The 14,465-nt window shown below is 41.3% G+C and overlaps 1 protein-coding gene across 1 annotated transcript in view; it reads left to right on the forward strand.

Annotated features, from left to right (window-relative positions):
• Dnah9 (dynein, axonemal, heavy chain 9) overlaps positions 1-14,465 on the forward strand; it is a 354,260-nt gene that overhangs the window by 270,198 nt on the left and 69,597 nt on the right. Inside the window, exons 58-61 of the mRNA XM_013013168.1 lie at positions 2,010-2,180; positions 3,689-3,811; positions 10,775-10,968; positions 13,049-13,197. Of these exons, the coding sequence (XP_012868622.1) occupies positions 2,010-2,180; positions 3,689-3,811; positions 10,775-10,968; positions 13,049-13,197 (637 nt within the window). The remainder of the gene's footprint in view (positions 1-2,009; positions 2,181-3,688; positions 3,812-10,774; positions 10,969-13,048; positions 13,198-14,465) is intronic.

Consider the following 14,465-nt stretch of genomic DNA (forward strand, 5'->3'; position numbering starts at 1 on the left):
CTGGGTTTGATTCCTCAGCACCACATACGCAAAAAGCAAAAAGCCGGAAGTGGCGCTGTGGCTCAAGTGGTAGAGCACTAGCCTTGAGCTGAAGAGCTGAGGGACAGCGCCCAGGCCCCAGAGTTCAGGCCCCACGACTGGAACCAAATAAATAAGTAAATAAATAAGTAAATAAATAAATTCTTACGATTAGTTTTAGGCAGTAGGTTTGAACCCTAAAAATGCTATACTGGAGGGTAAAGTGTATCAGCAACCAGACTACATGGCAGGATAGTGGTAGAAGAAACGCTGGAAGTGAGCCCCGTACTGGCACCAGCATTGTTCTCACCCCAGAAGGAAGAGATTGTTTTTTAGGACAGAAAATGAAAAAGGCAGCCAAAATAGACAAAATAATAAAAAAAAAAAAAAGCTAAATGTACCAAGTTTTTTTGGGTTTTTTTTGTTTGGCTTTTTTCTGAATTGTGAATCATTATATTCAAGCTCATAACTCACGCTTCTTTATTGATCAGTGTCATTTCAATAAAGATAGATTTTTTAGAAGAAAAACACAGCAACCACCTGGATACCACTGTCCATTCCATCACAGTAAGTTTGTTCTCTAGATAAGAGGCTTCCTGAACTTCTCTTTGTGGTCTTTGGAGACAGCTATTATTGCATCTAAAAACTTCCAAGTAAAGGTAAACATCACAATGTATCAGATTGAACTTAGGCAGAAGGTTTTGCTGTGCACATAAAAAAAAATGAAGAAGAGTAGCTCCCAGGGTTTGGTTAACAAGGAACATGGTGGTTTATGCTGAGCTACTTTGCCACCTGCTGTGGCATGTTCTGAGCCTGTAATTAAAACGTCTGATATGAAGATCATTATTTCCTGACCTCACCACCTCATGAAGCCAATGGTCATTTTTGTTCTCTATGGTTCAGGCATCAACAAGGGGACCCAATGTGGCCACACACACCTTTCTGTAAGAGAACTTCCTGATGAAAGGAAGAGCCCATTGAAAAGAAATCATTGAAAAATCTATTAAAGAATAACTACTATGCATTGACAATAACCATCAATCTATTAGAGAATGAAAATGTATCAAACAGTAGTTGTCCAACACTTAGAAAAACAACTTCTTGCTTAATGGGTTTCCAAAATAACTGCCAAGGTTAGGAGATGACCAAGGATATATTTTTTTAATTGTAATCATGAGATCTGTACTGAACAATGCCTTGGGAGAAAAAGAAGTGTTTAGCCATAGAGTGATGATGAGATGGCTTAGGAAAGCAAATTCAGACTTGTATTCAGTCAACAAAGCCAGTTATTGACTTATATGAAGAAATGGGTAAAGTCAAGAAAATAAATGCTTCTAAATCTGGTGATGTGTAAAAGAATTTTGACAAAGAAAGCTGGCTTTCACCTTGAAATCATACTTGAGTATTACTATCTGCTATCACCACACCTTTTTAAGGCAATTCCATTCATAAAAATCCCATTCATAAAGAAGAGTAGACAGTGAATCCCTAGGTTTAATTTCATTTAGTGATTATGGGGCTAATAAAGAAGCTATTTTGGCTCACTGTCTTTGGGCTATCTCTGGTGATGGCCTTGATGGCAAAGTCCTGAGGTGCAGATGAGAAATTCACATGTCTTAGTCTGTCTCCTTCTAATAAGGGAGTATATTCACTGACGGAGGGTCGATTTGGGTGACCTTATTTAATTTTAATTACCTTTCAAAGGTCTCATCTGTAAATGACACAGTGATCTTAAGTTTCCACCCTCTTAATTCCTCATCATAGGGATTAAATAAAAGTTTTTGAAGGGACAAACTATAGAGACCATAGTAGCCTTATCAACATACTAATTTATATGGGCAGACTAAGAACTAATAAGTCTTCTTATTACCTTGTCTCTTCTTGGCAGTCTTATCTGAGGAAATGTTTCTATGGGATGGAAAATGAGCAAGACCACTTATATGGGTTAAGAGAGCTGTGTCAGTTGCTAATATGCTACTCTCTGTCCCCAGGCCTTCAGCATCATCTTCCAAAAGGCTGTGGAGAGGGCAGCTCCCAATGAGAGCCTCAAGGAGCGGGTGGCCAATCTAATAGATAGCATCACTTTCTCTGTGTACCAGTACACCACCCGGGGACTCTTTGAGTGTGATAAACTGACCTACCTTGCTCAGCTCACCTTTCAGGTAAAAGTGAATTGAAAATGTTTCCAGAAGGTCTTCCAAACATCAGGTGTTAATCCTCTTAATATCACTTTCCAAAGTATGGACAAACTTTCTATTTCTATCAGACTGGAGGGTCCAATATGATACACACACCATTGTCCTACTCATGGCAGACATTGTTAATCAACCATTGTCCTACTCATGGCAGACATTGTTAATCAACCATTGTCCTACTCATGACAGACATGCTTTATCAAACATTGGCCTATTCATGGCAGACATGCTTAGTTAACTAATGTGTTTTTTCTTGTTGATCTTGGATAACCTAAGGTCCTTCTCAAATGATCCCTCTGACTTTCATTGCCAGTCAATAGAAATGCACTGAACATAAAACAAAATGGCAATTCCAGATAGTAGATGGGTGTTGAGATATGTGTGAGCTTTAGTTTCATCCACACTTTTCTCTAACCTTTAGATTGCTAATTTACTGGCCAAACCTTCCTCTGAGAGATATGAAACTTTCTATATTTGTCACAGCCATTGCCTGAGAGTCCTCAACAGTTTTGATTCTCAACATCTTGGTACACCAGTGACTTCCAGTGTTTTTGAGGAGAAACCTTAGTCTTTCATTTAATCTCAGTATCGTAAAACCGTATAATTTACGGCCCTCCACTTACCTTTGACTTCTAAATAGCCTTAGTTATTTAGAAGTCAAATTTACCAACACAGTTGGTAGCTTAGGCTACATTATCTCAAAGGCCACTTCCAAGACTAGAAGTCAGATATCCTATCATCATTTTGCACATTACAAAGCCTGAGTTTGTGTGTTAGTGTGTGTTAGTGTTGGCATGCAGTATTCCCCACACCAGCCTAGATAACAGCCTGGTCTTTGCAAAGAACATGGGCCCTACCTCCTTCTGTGGATCCAGTCTCTAAGCAAGCCAAAAGTTTTCCCTCCGCTACTCACACCTCTCTAATCCCCTTCCAAACCTCTTCACTTTCCATTGCCCACCTATCTGCCTTCATCTCTTAGCTTCTCCATGCCCAATTCAAGGCTACTTGTTTTGGTGAATGAATCCCTTCCTTCCCCTGGCTGGTTGACCACGCCTCTATTTTGGAACCCCTTTCACATTACTGATTCAGATACATATTTCTATTTTGCATATATTCATATTGATGTTGCTTTGACACTTCCCTCAAACCATGTCATTTGTATGTGTCACCTGCTCAATTAAATTGCAGACACATACGCTTTGGTGTTTGTGATTGATACATGATAAATGCTTGCTACTCCAGACATATAGTCATCCATCATGTATTTTTACATCACTCTGACCTTTGGAGTACAAACAGACTCACCCAGAAGTTATTTACATGAATACACACTCTCTCCCACTTCGCCATGAATGGGCAAGCTCTAGTGTCTGAGACAACAATAATTACACTGATTGACAGCCACTAAGATCTCTAGGACCTTGTGACCCCCACAAGCTAAAGCAGACAGTGTTTTCCCCCTGACCCCACTACAGATTCTCCTCATGAACCAAGAAGTCAATGCAGCAGAGTTGGATTTCCTGCTTCGATCTCCAGTGCAGGCTGACACCCCCAGCCCAGTGGAATTCCTCTCCAATCAGGCCTGGGGAGGCGTCAAGGTTAGTACTGGCCCCTAGAAAGAAGCCAAGTTTTCATCTCTTAGAGAAGTTCCCTAATACATATTTTCATGGTTGGAAGGAGACATCAATTCTCTTTTGGAATTCAAGCATGGGACTGTATTGAATATAGATCTATCCCCATTTTGTGTGCTAACCTCCATGCCCTCCCCCGCCCCCAGGCAAGGAGAGGAGAAGTAAATTCATTCTAGTGTGAAGTGCTTTGTCTCCAAGGTAGGGGGGAATAGAAGGGTCCTCCACAAGCTTCCAGTCAAATAAGCTGCCAGTGCTCAGGGCTGGAAGATGGACTCATTGGCATGTCCAGGGAGCTGATGTGGAGATGTTGCTATACCATGTCCAGAAAACAGGCAGGAACTAGGGTGGCAGCTATGTGAATTCAAACTTAGACTCCAAACAGGGGATGTATGCCCACCTGGACAATCATCATTTGGTAATAGTTTGTGTCTACTGAGTGCCTTGGAATGCATTGTCTTACATCATACTCACAACCAGCATGGCAATAGGTGTTATTTGTTTCCACTTAACAGATAAAGAGAATTAGGTTTCAACAATTACAAATAACGAAGCCCATTTTCATCCCATGATGTGCAACCTAGTTTAGTTTGGACACCCTATACATACTGAAAAACATCTCAAAACATAAGGTCTGTTCAGCAGAGACTGTGCTTGCACTTGGACAGCTTGACATGATGTATGGCAGGATGTGAGGATTCATGAAGTTCCATCCTTACGGAGATTCCTAACATTTGTCTTTTGCAACCACAGCCACTTCCTCCCTCCCTCAATTCCTCACATGGACCAAGCACTAACTGCTTTCTTCTTGTCCGCTATTTGTCATCTCAAGGATGCCACATGGGTAGAAATACATTGTATATGACCTGTGAGACATTGGTTGGTTCAGTCAACAAAATCCCCTTGAGAACCATGCAAACTAATCTATTGACTTTAAAACAGTATCCCAAAATTATTTACATGCAGGCTGACCCATTCAAAGGAATCATTACAGGATATCCCAGAAGGAATCATTACAGGACACCCCAGTCTAATTCGAATAATGCCACCATCACTCAGAAGACTTTCCTAGCTTCATTTTCAGAGTCCAGAGCTATTCTTTTAATTAACTTTAGGATTCCATCTACATCAGAAGGAGGTGACACTTCTTCTCTACAAGGCCACATAGTATAAATATTTAAGCAACTACTCAACCATGTCAGAACCATACACAATATGGAAATGAGAGGTCACGCCTGAGGTCCCATAAAATTTTCCTTTACAAAAAAACAGGTAATAGGAGAGATAAGGCCTGAGAGGTGGAATTTGCTTAATCCTTGATCTAAATAACAATGGTATAATTCAATTTTTATTTCATTTCACTTATCATTCTAAGCCCAACTTGATGAATGAGAAAGTAAGTTTTGGAAGGAAGAAGGGAAGATTCCAGACACAAGGGCAACTAAAATCACAGATTTATAAATATCTAGGAAGAAATGCAATGGAGGAGATATTGAAAGCCATTTACTTTCCTTAGAACACACACACTATGAATGAATATCACTGACATATATAATGCGTGCCACTTGTGTAGTTTTATCTTTTGTAATAGTCATATTTTTAAAAAATACAAAAAGAAACAGATGGGGCAGGAGGTGTCGATCAAGTAGAAGAGTAACTGCCTAGCAAGCATGAAGCCCTGAGTTTAAACTCCACTACCTGTATCCTCCTCCTCCTCCTCCAAAAATTAAAAGTATATAAAGTTAGTTTTACTAACAAACATTTACAATTTCAATATATACAGTGCTATGAAAATTATTGCTAGTCTGCTCTCTGTCGCTATGACAAAATATCAAAGATAAACCTAGCAGAGAAAATGTTAAGGGATGGAGATGTACCTCAGTGATAAAGGCTTGCCTGGCCTGTACTGAAAAAAAAAATTAAAAGCGAGAAAGTAAATGTTTATTTTGGCTCATGGTCACTTGACTCTGTTGCTTTCATTTGTGTTTGGTTTCTTATTTTGTTTGAGGCAGGATCTCTACATGTATCTCACACTGCCCTCAAACCCTCAAAATCTTCCTGCCTCAGGTTCCTAAATGCTAGGATTACAGGCACCACTCTGCCTGGCAGCCCCTTGCTTTCAATAGAAGCCTATGTTTGAGCAAAACTGTTCACTCCATGGCAACCAGGAAGCAAAAGCATTGGCATTCTGCCAATGACCTATCTTCCTCCCACTAGGCCCCACCCCCTAAAATGTCTGCTATTTGCAAGAAGCTCCACAGTCTAGCAACTAACCCTGTAGCATCTCTAGAGGGACACTTAAGCTTGGAACCATATAATTATTGATAAATTATCTTGTATTTTTGCACTAAGTCTTTGAAATCTGGGGTACATTATTTTTACACATATGTCTTATTTAAATTGGAAGTTTTCATCAAAAATATTTGTTTTTAGCTTCCATAAAAGCTATTGTTAAAACCACTGATTTATATACCCAAGTTATTGCAAATACCTTTAAAAGTTTTCCAGTTATGGAAACAAATTCTAGTTTTTACACTTAAATTTTTAAGCCATTAAAATTAAATAAAATTGAAAATTCTATCCCTGAGCTGGGCATAGTAGCATGGACCTGTAGTCTCAACTATTCAGGAAGATGAAGGAGGAAATGTAGGTTAGGTAATGTACTAAGTCCCCTCTCTTACAAAAAGGAATAGGATCTGGGCACCGGTGGCTCACATCTGTAGACCTAGCTACTCAACAGGCTGAGAATGAGGCTTGTGGCTCAAAGCTAGCCTTGGCAGGAAAGACCCTTAGACTCTTTACTTCAACTAATTAGTAAAAGAGTCAGAAGTGGAATTTTTGCTCAAGTGGTAGAGCACTAGCCTTGACCAGAAAAGGTCAAGAACAGTGTCCGAGCCCTAGAAACAGCAACAAGAAAGACAGACAGAAAGAGGAAGGAAGGAAGCAAGCAAGCAAGCAAAGAAGGAAGCAAGCAAGCAAGCAAAGCAGGAAGCAAGGAAGTATGGCTCCAGACCATGAGCATGGTAATTCATAGTCTGATTCCTTTATGGAAAGGGTGTTCTATAAAGCAGTTCTGGATGAACCCACTTACAGAATGGGAGCAATGATGGAGACAAACCAGTTAACACAGGCTCTGGAGTCAGACATCCCTAGGTTCATGTTCAAGTCTGTGTGTGTATGTTGGCCTCTGGTATGTTACTGAATTCCTCTGAGACTCTGTTTCTTTATCTGCAAAATGGCCGTGCTAACCTCCTCCTCTCTGTTATTTCAGACACAGAGTGAGTGTTTAGGAAATAGAAAATCTTTCTGGTTATATGTTGGTTTCTGCAGCTCCCAAAGAAAAGTAGTATGGACCTAATGACTTAAAATGACAAAAGTTTATTCTCTCAAAAGTTGCAGAACCTAGAAAGCTAAAATTGATAGGTTTTGGAGGGAGTCTCCATCCCTCTAAATCCTTTGGGAGGATGTATTTTCGTCTCTGCTAGCTTTTAGATTTGGAGCCCCATCAAACTAACCTTAGTCTCTGACTTCACAATCTTCACAAGACTGTCTTCTTTCTGCAATTCCCTATGTCCTTCCTCTTCTCCTGGGGCACCAGGCACATTGGATTAAGGCCCATCTTAGTGATATAATCTTACACTGATTCAAAACTATATTTGTAGCCAGGCGCCAGTGGCTCATGCCTATAATCCTAGCTACTCAGGAGGCTGAGATCTGAGGATCAAGGTTCAAAGCCAGCCCAGGCAGGAAAAGTCCATGAGACTCTTAACTCCAACTAGAAAATGGGAAGTGGTGCTGTGGCTCAAGTGGTAGAGAGCTCGCCTTGAGCTGAAGAGCTGAGGGACAGCACCCAGGCCCAGAGTTCAAGCCCCAAGACCAACCAAAAAAAAAACAACTATAATTGTAAATAAGGTCATATTTCCAAGTCCAACACATTAGATCTTCAATATGCTTTGGGGGGTAAAGTAGCCCCATAATCATGATTATTAATTACATAGCTATAAAGTTACATTCATGCTGTGAATAATGTAGCTCTTACCTGGTAGAATTTCTTCTGAAAAAGAAAAACTTTGAGGAATTGAGAATTGTTGCTCAATTGGGCCAAGTCCAGTTGCCTTTTTCAGTATCACCCCACAAAGCCCTCTGCAGAAAAAGCTGAGAAGAATAAGTGGTTCATAGGCTTTCATCATACATAGCTCAACTCCAAAGCCATAGTGTAATTTTATTTCCTTTCTCCTTTCACAAGATAGATTGTTTGGTTGGCTTTGCTTGGTTTTGCCTCACACAATTTTTTTTGTTCTGTTTTGTGAGCTGAGCTCATCAGGCTGTCCAGTCTTTTTGCAAATGAGCAACGCTTTATCTCTCTGTATGAGTTTGTTGTCTGGAGTAAACTATTTTTTTAAAAAAAAGTCTAGATTCATCAAATTCCTGCAGAGCCCAGGATGTGCACAGGTGAAGCACAAAACAATACATAGTACACATTGTTGGGGATCTCCAGAAATGCTATTAAAGTGTTCACTTGGATGTTAGTCTAAAGAAACCAAGTAACTATAATTGAATAGGACCTGATTTCCTGTCTAAAAAGGAAGGTTGATTGCCTTGTTTCTCCAGAACTAATAAGCAAGTAACAAATGACATTTTTGTGATAAGATCCTGCTTTTATTGTTTTCCTTTTGTGAAGAATATTTTTTCCAGACCCATGAAATGCGGAACTTTAAGGTAATGAGCACATTTGGCTCTTCATTAGAAAAGCTCATCAGTTATGAATTTCTTTGTCAGCCTTTGGAAAAGGCCCCCTCACTACCTCTTGGGCTACCGTTTTAGTTCAGTTGTATTTTGCACCTCAGTCCAAAGTCATTAAGTTAGTCATTTCCATTTAGCTTATTAGAAGGCTCAGACATCCCTTTCCCTCATCTAGGAGATTAAATGTTAAGGTGGTTGTTCCAACCAGTATCTCCAAGAAAGTAGTTTGAGATCCAGTCCTGGCAGCTGGGAAACAGGGATCACAGAGGAATTTGCTCTGTTTGAGGGAGATGATGCTCAAGGGGGTAACCGGACTGCAGAAGGATAATGATGTAAACTGGGAAGAGAGAGGGAGTGGCTGACTACAAGATGAAAGTTGCCTCCTCAGCACAGAGAGAGATAATTGTAGCAGCTGAAGTTTTTCTCCACCCATCAAAAGCCCACCTGCTGGCCTCCCAGATGTCCAACGTTATTAATTGACCACTTCCTAAGTGCCTGGCAATGCCCATGAAAGTGCTTTCCCTCAAGGGACTCACCATCATTAGGAGTAATAGACAAGACAGCTGGCAGTTTTGTTTCAATCCCTAGACAGCCCCCAAGGAAAGGGCCAGAGAGGGCTTTATAGTTTTCAAAGCATGATGAGGTCTACAGTTCAGGAGGAAATAGGAAAGGTGATTATTTGGCCTCATTTTCTACATGGAAAAAGGAAAAGAAAAGAATAGGGTGCAAGTGGCTCACATCTGCAATCCTAGCTACTCAGGAGACTGAGATCTGAGGATCATGGCTCAAAGCGAGCCTGGGCAGAAAAGTCTGTGAGACTCTTCTCCAATTAACTACCAGAAAAAGAGAAGTGGTGCTGTGGCTCAAGTGGTAGAGCACTAGTCTTGAGCTGAAGAGCTGAAGGACAGCACCCAGGCCCAGAGTTCAAGCCCCACGAGCGACAACAAAAAGAAAAGAAAAGAAAAAGAAAAAGCCCATGAAGCCTTCAAACAAGCTCAAAGTCCAATGACTCGTTAGCACTGATGCTGGAAACAGAATTCGTTTCTCCCTGTGCCTCTTCCATGGTCACCCACACCACCCAACACCACTTCTGAGCAGAAAACAAGGGTTCCTATGTTCTGAGTGATGAGGATGAAATTGGAAAGCCACAGAACCCATGTGGAAGGAATGTGTGTGTCCCCAAGAGAGAAGAGAGTAGGCAAGGCCAGGATTTGTGCATGTCTTTCTGCAGCTTTGCCTTGTCCCCATCACTAATTAGGCTTCTCTTGTCACTACAATGCTTTCTGTCATGCACCATCCCACAGACTCTATTCAGTACTGGAATTTGAACTGATGCCTTAAACCTGCTACCACTGAGCCAATCCTCCAGCCTTGATTTATATTGAGTTTTATTAATATTATTATTAATATCTTAAAGTAGTTGTCCAAAGGAGTTGGCATTTAACAAAGCAATTTATGAATACATCTTGATCAATGTCACCCCTTTCATTGTTACTGGTTATGTTTAGGACAGAGTCTCACTTCCTACACAGAGGGTACTAGAACCAAGATCTGCCTATTTTAGGTTTCCCATCATCACCAGGATCATAAGTGCATGCTACCATGCACAGCTTTCCTAACATGGATACCGAAGTCTCTTGGACATTCCTGCCTGAGCTTCTCTGGTACTGTGAACCTCCCAATCTCAGCTTCTCAGGTATCTTGGATTAACAGGCATGGCCCACTGCACCCAGCACTGAATTGAGAAATGGTCTCATGATTTTTTCTACCCACGCTGGCCTCAAACCAAGATCCTCCCAGTCTTGGCCTCCCAAGTAGCTAGGATTCTAGGCATGTACCACTGGCACCTCAGCTCTAGCTCCTTTTGATGATCTCCATAAAAGCCCTCTCACTTCCATCTCTATCTCTGCCCAAGACAATTCTACATATTTTCCAAGTCTTCCCTCAGGTTCCTTCTTCTTAACTTAGAACCCTAAGAAACTTAGGAAACTAAGAAGACCCATCTTTTTTTCTGTTATGTGTTCACCATTGCATTCCCAAGTCCCCGAGGTATCGTAGACATTCAACTAATCTTGAAAGAATGAGTGGCTGAATGGATGAATTCAAAGAACAAGGATGGGACCTCTCAACCCCACCCACCCACAGCTTTCTAGAGTAAGATTCAGAGCAAGATTCCCTGAACTTCCCCAGGTACTTTCATCGATGGAAGAATTCTACAATCTGGATCGGGACATCGAGGGATCCGCTAAAAGCTGGAAGAAGTTTGTGGAGTCAGAATGTCCTGAGAAGGAGAAGTTCCCCCAGGAGTGGAAGAACAAGACAGCCCTGCAGCGCCTCTGCATGATGAGGGCCATGCGGCCCGACCGGATGACCTATGCCATGAGGTAGGGAGTCGGGGCAGGGGTGGACAGACACGCAGTGAGGGGATTCTCACGATAGCCATCCTGGCAGGGCTGAGAGCCAAGGTCATGATTATATGGTAAGTCTTTCTTCTAAAATCTAAAGTCCCTTGAGGTTGATAGGGCCATGTATGTGTAGGCCATATATGTTCTTAGTATTGCAGTGGACAGTTTGGAAAGAGATGCTGATCAATACCAGCTCTGAGGTAGAATTCTTTCCTGATGTGCATGAGGTCCTGAATTCAATCCCAAGTATGGAAGGGAGAGAGAGAGAGAGGGAGGGAGAGAGAAGGGAAAAGAGAAAGAGAATAAAAAAGGAAGGAAGGAAGGAAGGGAAAGAAGGAAGAAAGAAATGAAGGGAAAGAAAGAAAGAAAAGAGAGAAAGGAAGAAAGAAAGAAAGGAAAGAAGAGAAGAGAGAAAAGGAAGGAAGGAGAGAAGGAAGGAGGGAAGGAAGGAAGGGAGGGAAGGAGGGAGGGAGGGAGGGAGGGAGGGAGGGAGGGAGCTAATCCTAACTAATGAGATAGAGCTTGACTGGATCCAGGAAATAGGTGGAGGATCCAGCCATCCTTAGCAAATCAAATAAAGGGATGAAGGAAGGAAAGATTTGTGGTTATGGCTATAAGGATGTAAATGAATGGCAGAAAATGGAGAAGGGCTTTTTTCTAATCACTTTAGTAGAAAGCTCATCAACTGAGTGTGTATAAAAGATAGGAAGGCAAAAGGGATAGGGGCCATGGTTCAAAAAGAATTGTGCTCATTACCTGATTCATGTAACTGTCACCTCTCTATATCAACTCTACAATAACAGTCCATCCATCAATAAAAACATTCTAGTACTAATTACTCTTCAGGCTTTCTTGCAAGGCAATAAAAATTAAAATCATGCTTAAAAGAAGTTGGATAATTTGAGTGAAGAAGACTTGAAAATGATTATGAAAGAAATGGGATTGAAGAATAACCAGGGAAACTGAAAGAATTCCAAGTAGCTTCCTGCATTTTAGTGATACCAATACAGACAAAGAATAGTGAAGGAAAAACACAGTGAAAAGCAAACAAACCTGTCAGGATAGAAGATTTTGCTAATTGAATGTTTTATGGTTTCAAGCATAGAAAAGGCTCCCAAACAATGACATAGATGAGGGTGTGGCCATAGAATTATGTGGCTGAAGCAGAAAAAAAAAAGTATGATCACTTGAGTTGATGTCACTAAGACTGGAGTATTGTCCACATGGATTTGCTGTCAACCAGGCTGGAGGCCACAGTGGTTATGAATGCAAGGTGACCACATGGGGCCATAGATGACATCGTGTGTGTAGATACAAGTGACATTGTCAGGGGAAACACACCTCACCCAATGCAGCCCCTAGGATGGAGAGGAAATGGTTCAAAAACAACAACAGGCACAACAAAGGGCAGTAAGCAGGACCTAGTCACCACCATGCTGTATCATTAGTTACAGGAGAATGAGCCAGGATGGGAATCCTACAGGCAGAGTGTCTTCTGGGAATAGTCAAAATCTCAGGGTCTCACTAAGTGATTGCCGCCATGAGGATTTGTTGAGCGCAGAACAGGCCACTTTGGAAGAGGGTATTGTTTAGTGGAGTGAAAGAAAAGGAAGCCCAGACAAAAAAAAAAAACAGGATGTGAAAGAAGACAATGCAATCAGGCCTTCAATATTGGGCAAGGATGGATCAGAGCAGGGATATAGCTTCTGTTGGATTCCATACTCATCCTAAAGGATGGGATGTTGGGAAGGACATCCACAGAAAGGTTCAGTGATGGCCTCAGTGCATGCTGGTTTAGAGGCAGCCCCATTCCAGGCTGAGCAGCCCTGTGACCAGCAGTGTGGATTGGAAGTGTTAGCTTGAAAGATAGCCTACTTAGCCCATCACATACCTTCCCTTTTCTAGAAGTCTCCAGTTCTTGAATGTTGGCATTTTCCCACCAGGATATATTATACATATATATGTATGTATGTATGTATATAATATGTATATATATATATATATTATATATATATATATATATACACACACACACACACACACACTTTTCTTTCTGCAGAGATTTTGTGGAGGAGAAGTTAGGAAGCAAATACATCATGGGAAGAGCACTTGATTTTGCTTCCTCGTTTGAAGAATCAGGACCAGCCACTCCCATGTTTTTTATCCTGTCTCCAGGGGTGGACCCACTGAAGGATGTAGAAAACCAAGGTGAGCAAAAGCTTCTTGGTAGAGTGCTTGCCTAGCATGCATGAAGCCCTGGTTTTGATTTCTCAGTACCACATAAACAGAAAAGGCCCAGAGTGGCACTGTAGCTCAAGTGGTAGAGTGCTAGCCTTGAGCAAAAGAAGCTCAGAGACAGTGCCCAGGCCCTGAGTTCAAGCCCCAGAACTGGGCAATAAAAAAAGCCTTCACTGGGAACCAAGGCCATCCTAGCCATGTGAACTTTTCATGGAACTGCTGATCCTCTCCTCAATCCCATCCCATCCATCTCCCTGACCAAAGCCAGAACAAACTCTCTGGAATACAACCATCTCTCTAAAATACAATCTTATAATCCTTCCACAGGCTCCAATAGCCAAGAGAACAAAGTCTCAACTCCGTAATGACTAACAAAGAGCTTTGTCCCCTAGCCAACCGTTCTTCAGTCTACCATCATTATTAGTTTCCGGCAACTGCCACAGACAGGGAGGCTGAAAGCAATGAGCTGTTTTATCCAGAAAATTTCCTGAATACCAGAATGAGAGCCAGACACACAGTCGATCAAGCCAGGATGTTTTATTTCTCTGCATGGGGACCACTCTCTGTCATTCGGGGGGACAAAGAGCAGCTCTGAACTCAAATAGCTCAGGGAATATAAAGGCAAAAACCACAGAGGCCACTCGCTGGTGGTCAGGAGTAATTTCACAATCAACAAAGAAGCTAGTTACAAAAGCAGAACTATCAGTCTAGCAGTTAGTGATTACCTACCACAAAACCATAAATGGTGATTACAATTTCAATAATCAATCAATGCAAAGTTTTCACCATAGATCTTCCTTTTATTCCCAGTTTGGGGTTTAACTGATAATGCCCAGAGCATACTCTAAGTTCTACCTAGGTTTTTAAATCTATTATCAAATCTCAGTAACCTGGTGTTTAATCCCTGATTTACTGAAGCCTTTATCTCTGAGTTTTTTACTAACCTGAAGGTTTTCTTCTAAAGGGAGATCCATCCTACCTTTCAAGTTTGGCCTAATTCTTATTAATCAATAAAAGCTAACTGCAAAGGGTCGAGTTCCATGTTTTAGTATGTTTGCTGAGCAAACATAATCACATAAAACAGACATTGGAACATTGGTGGTTAGCCTTGCAGACTGTCGACCTTATTTTTTTTTAATTTATTTTTTTTTTTGTGAACATACTGTACAGAGGGGTTACAATTACATGGGCAGGATAATGCATACATTTCTTACCAAGCATTGCAGCCTCCTCCTTTG

This window comes from Dipodomys ordii, unplaced genomic scaffold, assembly GCF_000151885.1.
Source record: "Dipodomys ordii isolate 6190 unplaced genomic scaffold, Dord_2.0 Scaffold19, whole genome shotgun sequence".
NCBI lineage: Eukaryota > Metazoa > Chordata > Mammalia > Rodentia > Heteromyidae > Dipodomys > Dipodomys ordii.